The sequence below is a fragment of the Ranitomeya imitator genome, chromosome 6 (assembly GCF_032444005.1).
Source record: "Ranitomeya imitator isolate aRanImi1 chromosome 6, aRanImi1.pri, whole genome shotgun sequence".
NCBI classification, from domain to species: domain Eukaryota; kingdom Metazoa; phylum Chordata; class Amphibia; order Anura; family Dendrobatidae; genus Ranitomeya; species Ranitomeya imitator.
Window position 1 is genome coordinate 77,208,812 of NC_091287.1, and position 14,073 is coordinate 77,222,884.

Below are 14,073 nucleotides of genomic sequence, written 5' to 3' on the forward strand. Positions count from 1 at the left end.
TTTCGTGAAGATCTCAATTGCAGGACTCAGAGACAAAAGGGGAACCTGGTAGATCTGGGAGAGGTAGAGGGTGGAAATCTACTTGAATAGGGATCGGCCTGTTCGTCAAGGAGGTCCTCCAAATTCTGAAGAGCTTTTCTCTCGATCTCACTCATGAGCTCATGGGAAGCTCTCTTATAGTGCAATTTTCTCAAAAGTAATTTTCGGGAGAATAGGTGCAGGTCCTTTAGGGCTGTAAAAAAATGAAAAGAATTAGTAGGTGAAAAAGAAATGCCTTTGGATAAGACTCCCAGTTGGGTATCAGTAAGAACATGAGATGATAGATTGAGTACATGTAGCTCCCCTGAGAATGAGAAGATGTGCCTGCAGTAGGTTTATTCCTGGTGGTTTGTCTTGTTGTGCTGCGCTTGGTTGCGGGTACAGTCCCTGAGGGACCACCATGTGTCGAGGCCTTAGATATGAGATCATTAGTGATGAGCGAGTGTACTCGTTGCTCGGATTTTCCCGAGCACGCTGGGGTGACCTCCGAGTATTTGTTAGTGTTCGGAGATTAAGTTTACATCGCCGCAGTTGAATGATTTACAGCTATTAGACAGCTTGATTACATGTGGGGTTTCCCTAGCAACCAGGCAACCCCCACATGTGCTTAGCCTGGCTAGTAGCTGTAAATCTTTCAGCTGAGCTGATGAAAACTTAATCTCCGAACACTAACAAATACTCGCAGATCACACGAGCGTGCTCGGGAAAACCCGAGCAACGAGTATATTCACCAAATGCGAGTCTGTTTCCTAAGTAAATCCTTAAATTTATTAATAGTATCTTGTAAGTTCTTGCTAGACCCCTCAGAACACCCATCTGAATTATCCTGCAGAGTGTCATTAATAAGTGTGCGCCATGTTTGGTCGCGTGCACGAAAGTCCATGGTATAGCTGAGGAAAACTGTGAAAGACACAGAAATGACTAGTATACACAAAAACCTCAGTGATATATTCAGTGTCAAAAAATAGGGCTGCAAGTAGCCCATGAAAGACAAAAGAGTGAACACCCACTCCAGGAAGCATGCATGAAAGGAGAAAGGGAGCACTCAGGTGTAACTAATAAAAAACATATTTTATTGTTGGTTCAGTAAAAAAGGATATATCCAACATAACAATCAAAAATGTACAATATGAGAGAACAGCAGGATAAAAACACGCCTGGTGATGTTCCCCCCTCCCCACGCGTGCGTAGTAACGCTTGACTCTCCGATGTATCTGCCGGGACCTGGGACGAACGGTGCGCATGCGCCGCACAAACCATTAGCATTGGTTCTTTATGCTTCACGTGTCGGGTCACGTGGCCATAAAAGGTCCTGTTTGCAATATCTACACATTCCCCTTGATTAAGCGGTGCATTTGACAAGCGAAACGCGTGTCGAGGTCCTCCACACCAGGCCCAGGGTCCTTCTACCTCTGCCCTTGGTAAGTTCTGTCCCTTTTTGTGACTAATTTTAGATCAATGTGATCATTTGATACTTGTTTTGAGGGGTCCTCTTACCATCCTAATTACTATTGCATCGGCACTTTATACAGTAAAACTCTTTATGGACACTTGGGCAGTTGCAATTGTTGATACCCTGTTCTTTCTGTTTTCATCCTGCTGTTCTCTCATGTTGTACATTTTTGATTGTTACGTTGGATATATACTTTTTTACTGAACCACCAATAAAATATTTTTTTTATCAAGATACCAGTGCAGGTATTATTATACAATGATAAATTGTCTGGAGACGGACATCAGAGGATGAGATTGTGTGATTTGCTAGAAGGCAGAAGAATATTAAAGGGGTTTTCTGAAACCTATCAACCAACCTAATTATATGTCTAACTATCTAATTCTAAAAACTCAGCACTTTTGTAATTTACATGAATACATTTCCTATCATTCCTGCTGAATGCCCACTTCCTATTTTTGCACTTCCGATGACTCTTTGTTACCTTTCAGCATGCACCGTGGGACTGAGGCAGCAGTCACTCACCGATTCCTACTCCTCCCTGAAACGAGACGTCATCAGGGGGCTGGTACTGTTGTCGCTTCCCACAGCTGCTTTTTCTGCCATAAAGCAGGTTGTCAACTGTGATGTCCGCTTCAAGGTCCGGTCTCTGTTGTATTGAGCGGGTTGTCACTTCCGATTCATGCTTAGTAAGTTTTACCTACTCTCTGTGCTCACTCTGTTTCAATACGCACTGGAAGTGTGCTCCCTTGGAAGCTCTTAAGAGAAGCAATGGAGTGCACTGCCAGTGTGCACTGAACGGGAAAAGGCAAGGTGATCAGGGAGAGCACACTGAGGCAATGGTATTGATAACCAGTACAGCAGGGACCAGAGATAGCAGCTATGGGGAGTGACCATAGCGCCAGTCCCCTGATGATATCACGTTTCAGGGGCAGAGTTAGGCGAGTGATCGCAGCCTCTTGATGACAATCTGCTTCAGGTTCCATTTTTATTTAACTTAAATTGAAAAAGTGCCTAATTTATAGAAATAGATAGACATTAAGTAATTTGGTATTAGATATCAGACAACTCCTTTAAGTTCCTTGAAGAAGGAAGCAGAGCGGGGAAACCTTTGCTCCCAGCTGGGTGTCTCCTGGGTAAACATTCCACAGATAACTGAGGCAACTGCTTCTCATTTATTGTCTGACGCAAGGGAAAAGACATAAACTGTATCAAAACACATGGAAGCACTTAATCTAAAGCTCCGCTGGTTTCCTTACCTTTCAACTAATTAATATATTATTCTGTGTGAATATATGCTAATTTGTTATATTTATTTATTGTATGACAGAATTTTAGTTTTTTTTATGTCTCCCCATAAAGAGTTAATAAGTTATATATATTAGAAAACATACCATTGACAAATACAGCTCATCCCAGAAAAAAAACCCTCATTCAGCGATGCTGATGAAACAAAAAATGTTTGGCCACTAAGGCCAAAAATAGGTCTGGTCCTAAAAGGGGTTAATGCTGCTTAAAATAAACTTCAGGCTTTTTCTATAACTCTAAAGCATTTATTTGAAACCTCTCTTAAATGGAATATCTGAGGTTTAGTGTTTATTTCTATGGCAATATAGCACATGCAATTTTTCACCCAGCCTTAAAGTCCGATCAGCCTATGTTTGGGTCAGGAGTTCTGTGGTAAGGCTAGGAGTTGCTGTGGTATGGCTAGGAGTTGCTGCGGTAAGGCTAGGAGTTGCTGCGGTAAGGCTAGGAGTTGCTGCGGTAAGGCTAGGAGTTGCTACGGTAAGACTAAGAGTTGCTGCGGTAAGGCTAGGAGTTGCTGCGGTAAGGCTAGGAGTTGCTGCGGTAAGGCTAGGAGTTGCTGCGGTAAGGCTAGGAGTTGCTACGGTAAGACTAAGAGTTGCTGCGGTAAGGCTAGGAGTTGCTGCGGTAAGGCTAGGAGTTGCTACGGTAAGGCTAGGAGTTGCTACGGTAAGACTAAGAGTTGCTGCGGTAAGGCTAGAAGTTGCGATAAGGCTAGGAGTTGCTGCGGTAAGGCTAGGAGTTGCGATAAGGCTAGAAGTTGCGATAAGGCTAGGAGTTGCTGCGGTAAGGCTAGGAGTTGCTGCGGTAAGGCTAGGAGTTGCTGCGGTAAGGCTAGGAGTTGCTGCGGTAAGGCTAGGACATGCAGATGTAAAAGGAATCATAAAATGTGACTGCTATACAGCCATGAGTCAAATCCATCAAACAGACCAGATTTACAAGTACAAGTTACATAAAAAATCTGACTGTTTTACTGTCCAAGGTCCAAGAGAAGCAGAAATAAGTGGCTCCATGGATCCTGATATAGAAATTGATTTCTTTTTTTAACTTTATTTTTACTGGTTGGAGAAAGATCTGTAACTGGACCCCCACCATTATACCTCTATTACCGTATGTGTCATTTATAATGCTGGTGCCTTCTCATGTGGCAGTACGGCGGTGGACCCCAGAGCACTAGCACCTTGGTGCAGTTATTGCCTCTACTGCTCAGCTGGTGTTACAGGTCTGGACTATTTGGAGAATTTATCTAAATCCCAGACAACGAATTTAATGCAGAAATATTGTTCTGCAATATTTTCCTTTGACACCAAATAATGAATAATACGAAATTAATTTATAAGTATACATGCACTAAAAGTGTCAAAGTGAATCTGAGGAGCCACAGCAGGCTGTAATACAGATCTAAGTACACAGGATATGTCGCAACCTGGAAGGTTCATAACCAATATAAACATTCTACTGCAGAATCATTATTACAGTATATAGAATCATTATATATGCACACAAATATTATAGCTATCAGCAACAGCCATTTTGTTCTTTCTTGTGCTGGATTAGTGCCACCTGCTGGTTGCTGCCTGAGTTTCTGACTTATTGTATAGGTTGTGTAGCCTTATTTGCGAGTCAATATGATAGAATAAACAAATCCATTTCCTTTAAAATGTTATCAATCAGCAAAAGTGAATTCCAAATGTAACAAACTGATAGATCCTAATGTGCAAAAAAATCACTTCACCAATTTTCAAATGTTAAAAACATAAATTTGGCAAAAGTAAGTGATGTTTCCTCTTTGGAAACACAGGGTCCAATAAATTAAGAAATTGAGCAGTCACCCCTGGATCTGTTCATGTGGTGCGTGAGGGGGGTCTCACTGACGCTCTGCCACATAAGGACACATATGTATTAAAATGAGGCATGGTAGATGGTCCCGCTATCAATTTTTATATTGGGCCCAGGAGTATAAACTGCTCAATTTTAGGAACAATAAATATGGAATATGCACAAATAAATAAAATAGATATCCCAACACATACTTTCTTAAATCCTTTTATTCCAATGCGTCTCATATGGCATTTAAAACCAAGACACAGTGTATATAATAAAATGTTCTTTAGGTCTCTCTTGCTGAAGTGTTAAAATCAGGACTGTGGAGTCTGTAAGCCAAACCACCGACTCCAGTGCCACAATTTCCCTGTACGTAAAGAGCCGAGATCCTTAGATCTGGAACAGACATTTATTACACATTTCATAACTTTTCCAAATTCTTATGAAAACATTTACAGCACATCCTGCATCGATCCATTTTATATCAACTCCACCAAAATGGACACCGACTTCGACTCTCCGACTCCGACTCCACAGCTCTGGTTAAAATATTGTTGTGTCCTACCTTCTTGACTAATCCCTGCACATCAGCCAGTTCCATCTAAACAATAAGCTGGTCAGGAGGACTTTACCCTTGTGTCCTGCAGGATATTTTCAAGAATATTGTTTTTTAGAACAGGCAGAATATTCGTCAGCTGTATCTTTTATCATTCATTACTAGTCTTGGTGTTCCATTTAAAACAGCGAATTGAGAGTGTTACTTCCAGTACTTATTTCAGCTAGCTTTCCATGTCAGGCACCGTCATTTTAGAATATCTTCACATTTTTACAGGTGTTTACTTTCCGAGGGATTTGGAAGTTGATTCTTCTTCAAATAAATTTGTGATGTTCATTTTAAATTCTGGTCACGTAGTCGTCAAGGCCCAGACAGGACATGTTCTCCGTGTTCCCTGAGTGGTTTTCTTTCAGTTATGCAGTCATTGTAATTCTGGGGAATCCCCGTGTAACAGAACCATTCTCGTTTTGGCTTTCAGCCCAGCTTTTTCTACGCCGGTTCCAGGAAGAAAAGGTCAACTCAAAGACAGCATCGATTGTTTAGGTAAAGAAGCTCACCAAAGTTAGAAAAGTGTCACCAGCCGTGAGTCTTATCCCTCTGCTTCAGTGTTAAGAGTTCACATATTGCACTTTTGTTCAGCATGATGTCATTATTCCACTCCTAAAGAATGGAGGATGGTAGTCTAGACGAGTCGAATCTCCGAAGAAACGTGTTGAAGGTATCTGTAATGAACACAGGGTTTCTTAAAAGGGCTTTTAGGTTAATAATACGTAAAGGGATTTTATCATTAAGGCTACTTTAACACATCAGGTTTTTTGTTTCAGGCAGAATCCGGCAAATTAGTGAAAAATTGATGCAACGGATCCGTTTTTCTGCTGGATCCGGTTTTTGTTTTTTTAATCCTGGGATAACTTCCTGTTCCGGGGTGGTGGAGAGAGATATGTATGGAGAATGCATGTAAAACCGGATTCATCATTTCACATGTCAGTTTCATCCGTTTATTGCTGGAACGTCGCTTGGGGTTCCTATTAACGTTTTCTCCGGCCGCAAGAAAACTAATTTTAGACGGATCCTGCAAAAAAAGATGAAACGTGTGGCCATCAGGCGCAATCCGGCGCTAATACAACTCTATGAGAAAAAAACGGATCTGTCAGAAAAAAAACAGATCCTTTTTTTTCAAAACTCGCCGGGTTGGGCTTGACGGAAAAAACCTGATGTGTGAAAGTAGCCTAACATTTGCCAAAAGGCAAGCAGAGGTACTTCAGGTTAGGGAATTGTAAGACCTTTCCGAGGATAACGGTTTCTTCACTTTCTGGGGCTTTCTTGCTCTGAAATTCGTATTTTATTTCTATGCAAATTGGCTTTGCAAGTGCACTGGTGGTCATATGAGTGCGCTGGTGGGCATATGACTGTATTGGTGGGCATATGAGTGCACCGGTGGGCATATGACTGTATTGGTGGGCATATGAGTGCGCTGGTGGTCATATGAGTGCACTGGTGGGCATATAAGTGCACTGGTGGTCATATGAGTGCACTGGTGGGCATATGACTGCACTGGTGGGCATATGAGTGTATTGGTGGGCATATGAGTGCGCTGGTGGGCATATGGGTGTATTGGTGGGCATATGAGTGCGCTGGTGGGCATATGAGTGCACTGGTGGTCATATGACTATTGGTGGGCATATGAGTGAGCTGGTGGGCATATGAGTGCACTGGTGGGCATATGACTATTGGTGGGCATATGAGTGCACTGGTGGTCATATGACTATTGGTGGGCATATGAGTGCGCTGGTTGGCATATGAGTGCATTGGTGGGCATATGAGTGCATTGGTGGGCATATGAGTGCATTGGTGGACATATGAGTGCACTGGTGGGCATATGAGTGCACTGGTGGGCATATAAGTGTGCACTGGTGGGCATATGAGTGTAATGGTGGGCATATGAGTGTAATGGTGGGCATATGAGTGCATTGGTGGGCATATGAGTGTACTGGTGGGCATATGAGTGTACTGGTGGGCATATGAGTGTACTGGTGGGCATATGAGTGCACTGGTGGGCATATGAGTGCACTGGTGGGCATATGAGTGCACTGGTGGGCATATGAGTGTAATGGTGGGCATATGAGTGTAATGGTGGGCATATGAGTGCATTGGTGGGCATGTGAGTGCATTGGTGGGCATGTGAGTGCACTGGTGGGCATATGAGTGTATTGGTGGGCATATGAGTGCACTGGTGGGCATATGAGTGCACTTTAAGATATTGGCTCATTTTTACGTCTCATCGCTCGAGCTGCCACCATTTATTGATTAACAGTGGAAAGCAGAGGTGGCATAATGCAGCAAAGCCTCTGTCTCTGCTGTCAGTCATGAAGCAAGGACAGTGTTGGCAGGGAGAGACCAGATACAAGTTTATTCTCAGTGAATGCGACCTTTTATCTTCACATTTTAAATGGAATCTGCCAGACAATTTATGCTGCCCAAATTGCAAGCAGAATAAATTGCAGCCTGGCCGCACGATTGCACACTGGTATATTATTCTCTAAAAAGTTCCTTTCAGAGAAAATGTACTCTGAAGATCCGTCCGGGCCATAGCCAAAGACGAGACTAGTCCAGCACCAATGGTACTCTTCCCAGCGCTGTTCAAGGTGACTGACCGATCTTTTCCTGTGAATACATAAGGGAGAGAACTGTCAGTTACCTGCCATGCCCTGGGGGTGGCGCTGGACTAAGTTTGCTCTCTGGCTATGGTCGCAAGCTGGATCTTGAAAGTATATAAGGACAGTATATTTTCTTTTAAATATCAGAGCGTTGTGCAGCCCACGGTTTGTGAATCGAGAATCACCTGACAAGTTCCCCTTTAAAGGGAATACCTTTACATGGCCGATCCTTTCCTCCATTACTCAGACATTAGCATTTGTATTGATATGCAAATGAGGATGAAGATCTGAAGCCTCTGTCTCTCCAGCGCTATACCCCAGCACTGCTGCCTCCTGCTTGACTGAGGCTGTCAGATCTTGTCATCCCCACACAGTACCTTTAGCCAGTTACTGTAAAATTCTTAGATAACTGTCAGCTGATTTGGTGATTTAGTTGATTGTTCAACCTGCAGCTATTTCACTTGACTTTCCCATACACAGGAGCCCTCTTTCTTTAACAAATGGATTAGCAGTCCAAAATCAGGATTGTTGGATCCTTATCTCCACCGACATCATATGTTGGGGGATAGTCAAGAGGTCCCCAAACATTTTAGACTGTTGATCAACTCTGTCAAAATCATCAGGTTCTGACTATATCGTTTAATGTGTTTAAGGGCCTTTAAATTGCGCTATTTGTATGTCAGCTTTTCACTGCTGAAATAGTGGTCATGATTACATTCGCTTAAAGGGAATCTGGCAGCAGGTTTTTGCTACTTAATCTGAGAGCAGCATAATATAGGGCACGAGACCTTGATTCCAGGTATGTGTCACTTAGTATGATGTGTTCTGTAGTTTCAACATAGTCAGTGTTTTAATAGCAGAAGATTATCACATCCTGACTAGGTCTGGCCTGCACAGCAGTCAGGCTAATCTGTAAAACTCCTCCCCCACTACTTATTGGCAGCTTGCTGACCATGCACAGTGTACACAGGAAGCTGCCAATCATGGGTGTGGGCGGGGTTATACAGGTCTCAGCATTCTGACCACTGCTACATGCATCCACAACAGATAAAAGATGGATTATATCATAACTACAGCAAGCTGCCCAGTAAGTGACACATCATCGGAATTAGGCTCTCTTGTCCTATATTATGCTGCTCTCAGATTAGGTGGCAAAAACCTGTTGACAGATTCCCTTTAAAGTATTTGCTCAACTGCAGTGATGAGTTTTATGATCATTCGGTACTATGTTGAATGGTTAAGACAATTCACAAAAATAAGCCTGTATGACAATGTACAGTAGTATGACAATGTATTTTTGTCAGGCAGATCAGCATTTTCAATGGGTATTTAGCAGGTTTGATAACTCTATTAGTTCAGTATTACAAGAAGTAAAGGACCATTTACAAACATGTACAATGCAATGATAAAAATCAACCCGCCCCCTTCCTTCAAATATTTTATATCAGAACATATTTGATGAAATGATTGCTGATCTATAAACTAAATATTGAACTGTATAAGGGAAACTTGCATTAGTTATAAAGGTTGTATAGTTTAGAAAACTGGAATTTTGAGTGCAAGAGTTATTCTGGCCAGTAGCATTTGTCACCTATATACTACATCACAGCTAGGGGGGTTTAAAGGGGTTCTCCGGGAATAGAAAAAATAAAGAAACGACTAAAGGAAATTACATTTTAAATAAATACATTTAATTAGCAAATTATACTCATTTTGTCTAGGGAGGTAGTTACTATAGCATTAAAATAGCTGCTATCTTGATTTACTGACAGAAACCTGTTTTAGAATCTTAGAACAGATGCCGGAAAGCATGTGCAGCAGGACAGGGCAGGAGTGTGAACAGCCTATTCTTACCTTAACCCTCCTGATATCTCCAGGTATTAAATCAGAACAGCAGGGTGGACAGCAGTGTGAACAGCAACTTCTTAAGGTACCTTCACACATAACGATATCGTTAATGATATCGTTGCTTTTTGTGACGTAGCAACGATATCGTTATGGAAATCGTTCTGTGTGACAGCGACCAACGATCAGGCCCCTGCTGGGAGATCGTTGGTCGCTGAGGAAAGTCCAGAACTTTATTTCGTCGCTGGACTCCCTGCAGACATCGCTGGATCGGCGTGTGTGACACCGATCCAGCGATGTCTTCACTGGTAACCAGGGTAAACATCGGGTTACTAAGCGCAGGGCCGCGCTTAGTAACCCGATGTTTACCCTGGTTACCAGCGTAAAAGTAAAAAAAACAAACACTACATACTTACCTACCGCTGTCTGTCCCCGGCGCTCAGCTTCTCTGCATTCCTCCTGCACTGGCTGTGAGCGTCGGTCAGCCGGAAAAAGAGCGGTGACGTCACCGCTCTGCTTTTCGGCCGCTTTGCTCACAGTCAGTGCAAGAAGAGTGCAGAGAAGCAGAGCGCCGGGGACAGACAGCGGTAGGTAAGTATGTAGTGTTTGTTTTTTTTACTTTTACGCTGGTAACCAGGGTAAACATCGGGTTACTAAGCGCGGCCCTGCGCTTAGTAACCCGATGTTTACCCTGGTTACCCGGGGACCTCGGGATCGTTGGTCGCTGTTGGTCGCTGTGTGACAGCTCTCCAGCGACCAAAACTCGACGCTGCAGCGATCGGTATCGTTGTCGGTATCGCTGCAGCGTCTGTTATGAAAGGTAATTCAGTACCACAATGGACATAGAGATCAGCGCACATACAGTGACCTGGCAATAACCCAAAAAACAAGAACGAGCTCTGAGACGTGGGAACTCTGTTGACCGCAATCCCTAATCCTCTCCAACCACACCAAAGGCAGCCGTGGATTGCGCCTAACGCTGCCTATGCAATTCGGCACGGCCTGAGAAACCTTGCCTCAGAGAAATACCCCAAAGGAAAAGGCAGCCCCCACTGTTGTGAATTCTGTGGCAGAGTTCACTCCTGTGGTCACAAGTGGTACTTCGGCTGATTCTCTCTGGGATCTTCCGTTTGTGGAGGAAAGTGGTACTGCAGCTTCTGAGTTTCCTCCCTCAGGTGATCTGGTGAGCTCGTTAGCTTCTTCTCTACTTAACTCCACCTGATGCTTTGATCTATGCTTCCTGTCAATGTTTCAGTGTGGGACTTGTTTTTTCCCTGGATCAATCCTGTGGCCTGCTGCTCTGCAAAGCTAAGTTTTGCTTATGTTATTTTGTTGCTATTTTTCTGTCCAGCTTGCTTTATTGGTTTTTCTCGCCTGCTGGAAGCTCTGAGACGCAGAGGGACCACCTCCGTACCGTTAGTCGGTGCGGAGGGTCTTTTTGTCCCCTCTGCGTGGTTTTTTATAGGTTTTTGTGCTGACCGCAAAGTTATCTTCCCTATCCTCGTTCTGTTCAGCTAGTCGGGCCTCACTTTGCTAAATCTGTTTCATCTCTATGTTTGTGTTTTCATCTTACTCACAGTCATTATATGTGGGGGGCTGCCTTTTCCTTTGGGGAATTTCTCTGAGGCAAGGTAGGCTTATTTTTCTATCTTCAGGATTAGCTAGTTTCTCAGGCTGTGACGAGGCGCCTAGGTTCTGGTCAGGAGCGCTCCACGGCTACCTTTAGTGTGGTTTGATAGGCTTAGGGATTGCGGTCTGCAGAGTTCCCATGTCTCAGAGCTCGTTCTATTATTTTGGGTTATTGTCAGTTCACTGTATGTGCTCTGGCCTCCATGTCCATTGTGATTCTGAATTGCCTTTCATAACACCCCACATATAATGACTGTGAGTTAAGATGAATAGAGAAACGTAGAGATGAAATAGATTTAGCAAAGTGAGGCCCAACTTTCTGAACAGAGCGAGGATAGGAAAGGTAACTTTGCGGTCAACACAAAACCCTACAAAAACCACGCAAAGGGGGCAAAAAGACCCTCCGTACCGAACTAACGGCACGGAGGTACACCCTCTGCGTCCCAGAGCTTCCAGCAAGCAGTAAAAAACAAATTGACAAGCTGGACAGAAAAAAACAGCAAACAAATAGCAAAGAGGAACTTAGCTATGCAGAGCAGCAGGCCACAGGAACGATCCAGGAGGAAACAGGTCCAATACTAGAACATTGACTGGAGGCCAGGATCAAAGCACTAGGTGGAGTTAAATAGAGAAGCACCTAACGACTTCACCACATCACCTGAGGAAGGAAACTCAGAAGCCGCAGTACCACTTTCCTCCACCAACGGAAGCTCACAGAGAGAACCAGCCGAAGTACCACTTGTGACCACAGGAGGGAGCTCTGCCACAGAATTCACAACAGTACCCCCCCCCCCCTTGAGGAGGGGTCACCGAACCCTCACCAGAGCTCCCAGGACGACCAGGATGAGCCATATGAAAGGCACAAACAAGATCGGGAGCATGGACATCAGAGGCAAAGACCCAGGAATTATCTTCCTGAGCATAACCCTTCCACTTAACCAGATACTGGAGTTTCCGCCTTGAAACACGAGAATCCAAAATCTTCTCCACAATATACTCCAACTCCCCCTCCACCAAAACCGGGGCAGGAGGATCAACAGATGGAACCATAGGTGCCACGTATCTCCGCAACAATGACCTATGGAATACGTTATGTATGGAAAATGAATCTGGAAGGGTCAGACGAAAAGACACAGGATTAAGAACCTCAGAAATCCTATACGGACCAATAAAACGAGGTTTAAACTTAGGAGATGAAACCTTCATAGGAATATGACGAGAAGATAACCAAACCAAGTCCCCAACCCGAAGTCGGGGACCCACACAGCGTCTGCGATTAGCGAAACGTTGAGCCTTCTCCTGGGACAAAGTCAAATTGTCCACTACATGAGTCCAAATCTGCTGCAACCTGTCCACCACAGTATCCACACCAGGACAGTCCGAAGACTCAACCTGCCCTGAAGAGAAACGAGGATGGAACCCAGAGTTGCAGAAAAACGGTGAAACCAAGGTAGCCGAGCTGGACCGATTATTAAGGGCGAACTCAGCCAAAGGCAAAAAGGACACCCAGTCATCCTGATCAGCAGAAACAAAGCATCTCAGATATGTTTCCAAGGTCTGATTGGTTCGTTCGGTCTGGCCATTAGTCTGAGGATGGAAAGCCGAGGAAAAAGACAAATCAATGCCCATCCTACCACAAAAGGCTCGCCAAAACCTCGAAACAAACTGGGAACCTCTGTCAGAAACGATATTCTCTGGAATGCCATGTAAACGAACCACATGCTGGAAAAACAATGGCACCAAATCAGAGGAGGAAGGCAATTTAGACAAGGGTACCAAATGGACCATGTTAGAGAAGCGATCACAGACCACCCAAATGACTGACATCTTTTGAGAGACGGGAAGATCTGAAATAAAATCCATAGAGATATGTGTCCAAGGCCTCTTCGGGACCGGCAAGGGCAAAAGCAACCCACTGGCACGAGAACAGCAGGGCTTAGCCCGAGCACAAATCCCACAGGACTGCACAAAAGTACGCACATCCCGCGACAGAGATGGCCACCAAAAGGATCTAGCCACTAACTCTCTGGTACCAAAGATTCCAGGATGACCAGCCAACACCGAACAATGAACCTCAGAGATAACTTTATTCGTCCACCTATCAGGGACAAACAGTTTCTCCGCTGGGCAACGATCAGGTTTATTAGCCTGAAATTTTTGCAGCACCCGCCGCAAATCAGGGGAGATGGCAGACACAATTACTCCCTCTTTGAGGATACCCGCCGGCTCAGATACACCCGGAGAGTCGGGCACAAAACTCCTAGACAGAGCATCCGCCTTCACATTTTTAGAGCCCGGAAGGTATGAAATCACAAAGTCAAAACGGGCAAAAAACAACGACCAACGAGCTTGTCTAGGATTCAACCGCTTGGCGGACTCGAGATAAGTCAAGTTCTTATGATCAGTCAAGACCACCACGCGATGCTTAGCTCCTTCAAGCCAATGACGCCACTCCTCGAATGCCCACTTCATGGCCAGCAACTCTCGATTGCCCACATCATAATTACGCTCAGCAGGCAAAAACTTCCTGGAAAAGAAGGCGCATGGTTTCATCACCGAGCAATCAGAACTTCTCTGCGACAAAACAGCCCCTGCTCCAATCTCAGAAGCATCAACCTCGACCTGGAACGGAAGCGAAACATCTGGTTGACACAACACAGGGGCAGAAGAAAAACGACGCTTCAACTCTTGAAAAGCTTCCACCGCAGCAGAAGACCAATTGACCAAATCAGCACCTTTCTTGGTCAAATCGGTCAATGGTTTAG

General features: G+C 44.3%; 1 protein-coding gene across 2 annotated transcripts in view; it reads left to right on the forward strand.

The window, feature by feature from the left end:
- LOC138641956 (mitogen-activated protein kinase kinase kinase 3-like) overlaps positions 1–14,073 on the forward strand; it is a 211,503-nt gene that overhangs the window by 175,776 nt on the left and 21,654 nt on the right. For both annotated transcript variants that reach the window (XM_069729796.1, XM_069729797.1), the window contains exon 10: positions 5,656–5,720. In XM_069729796.1, the coding sequence (XP_069585897.1) occupies positions 5,656–5,720 (65 nt within the window). The remainder of the gene's footprint in view (positions 1–5,655; positions 5,721–14,073) is intronic.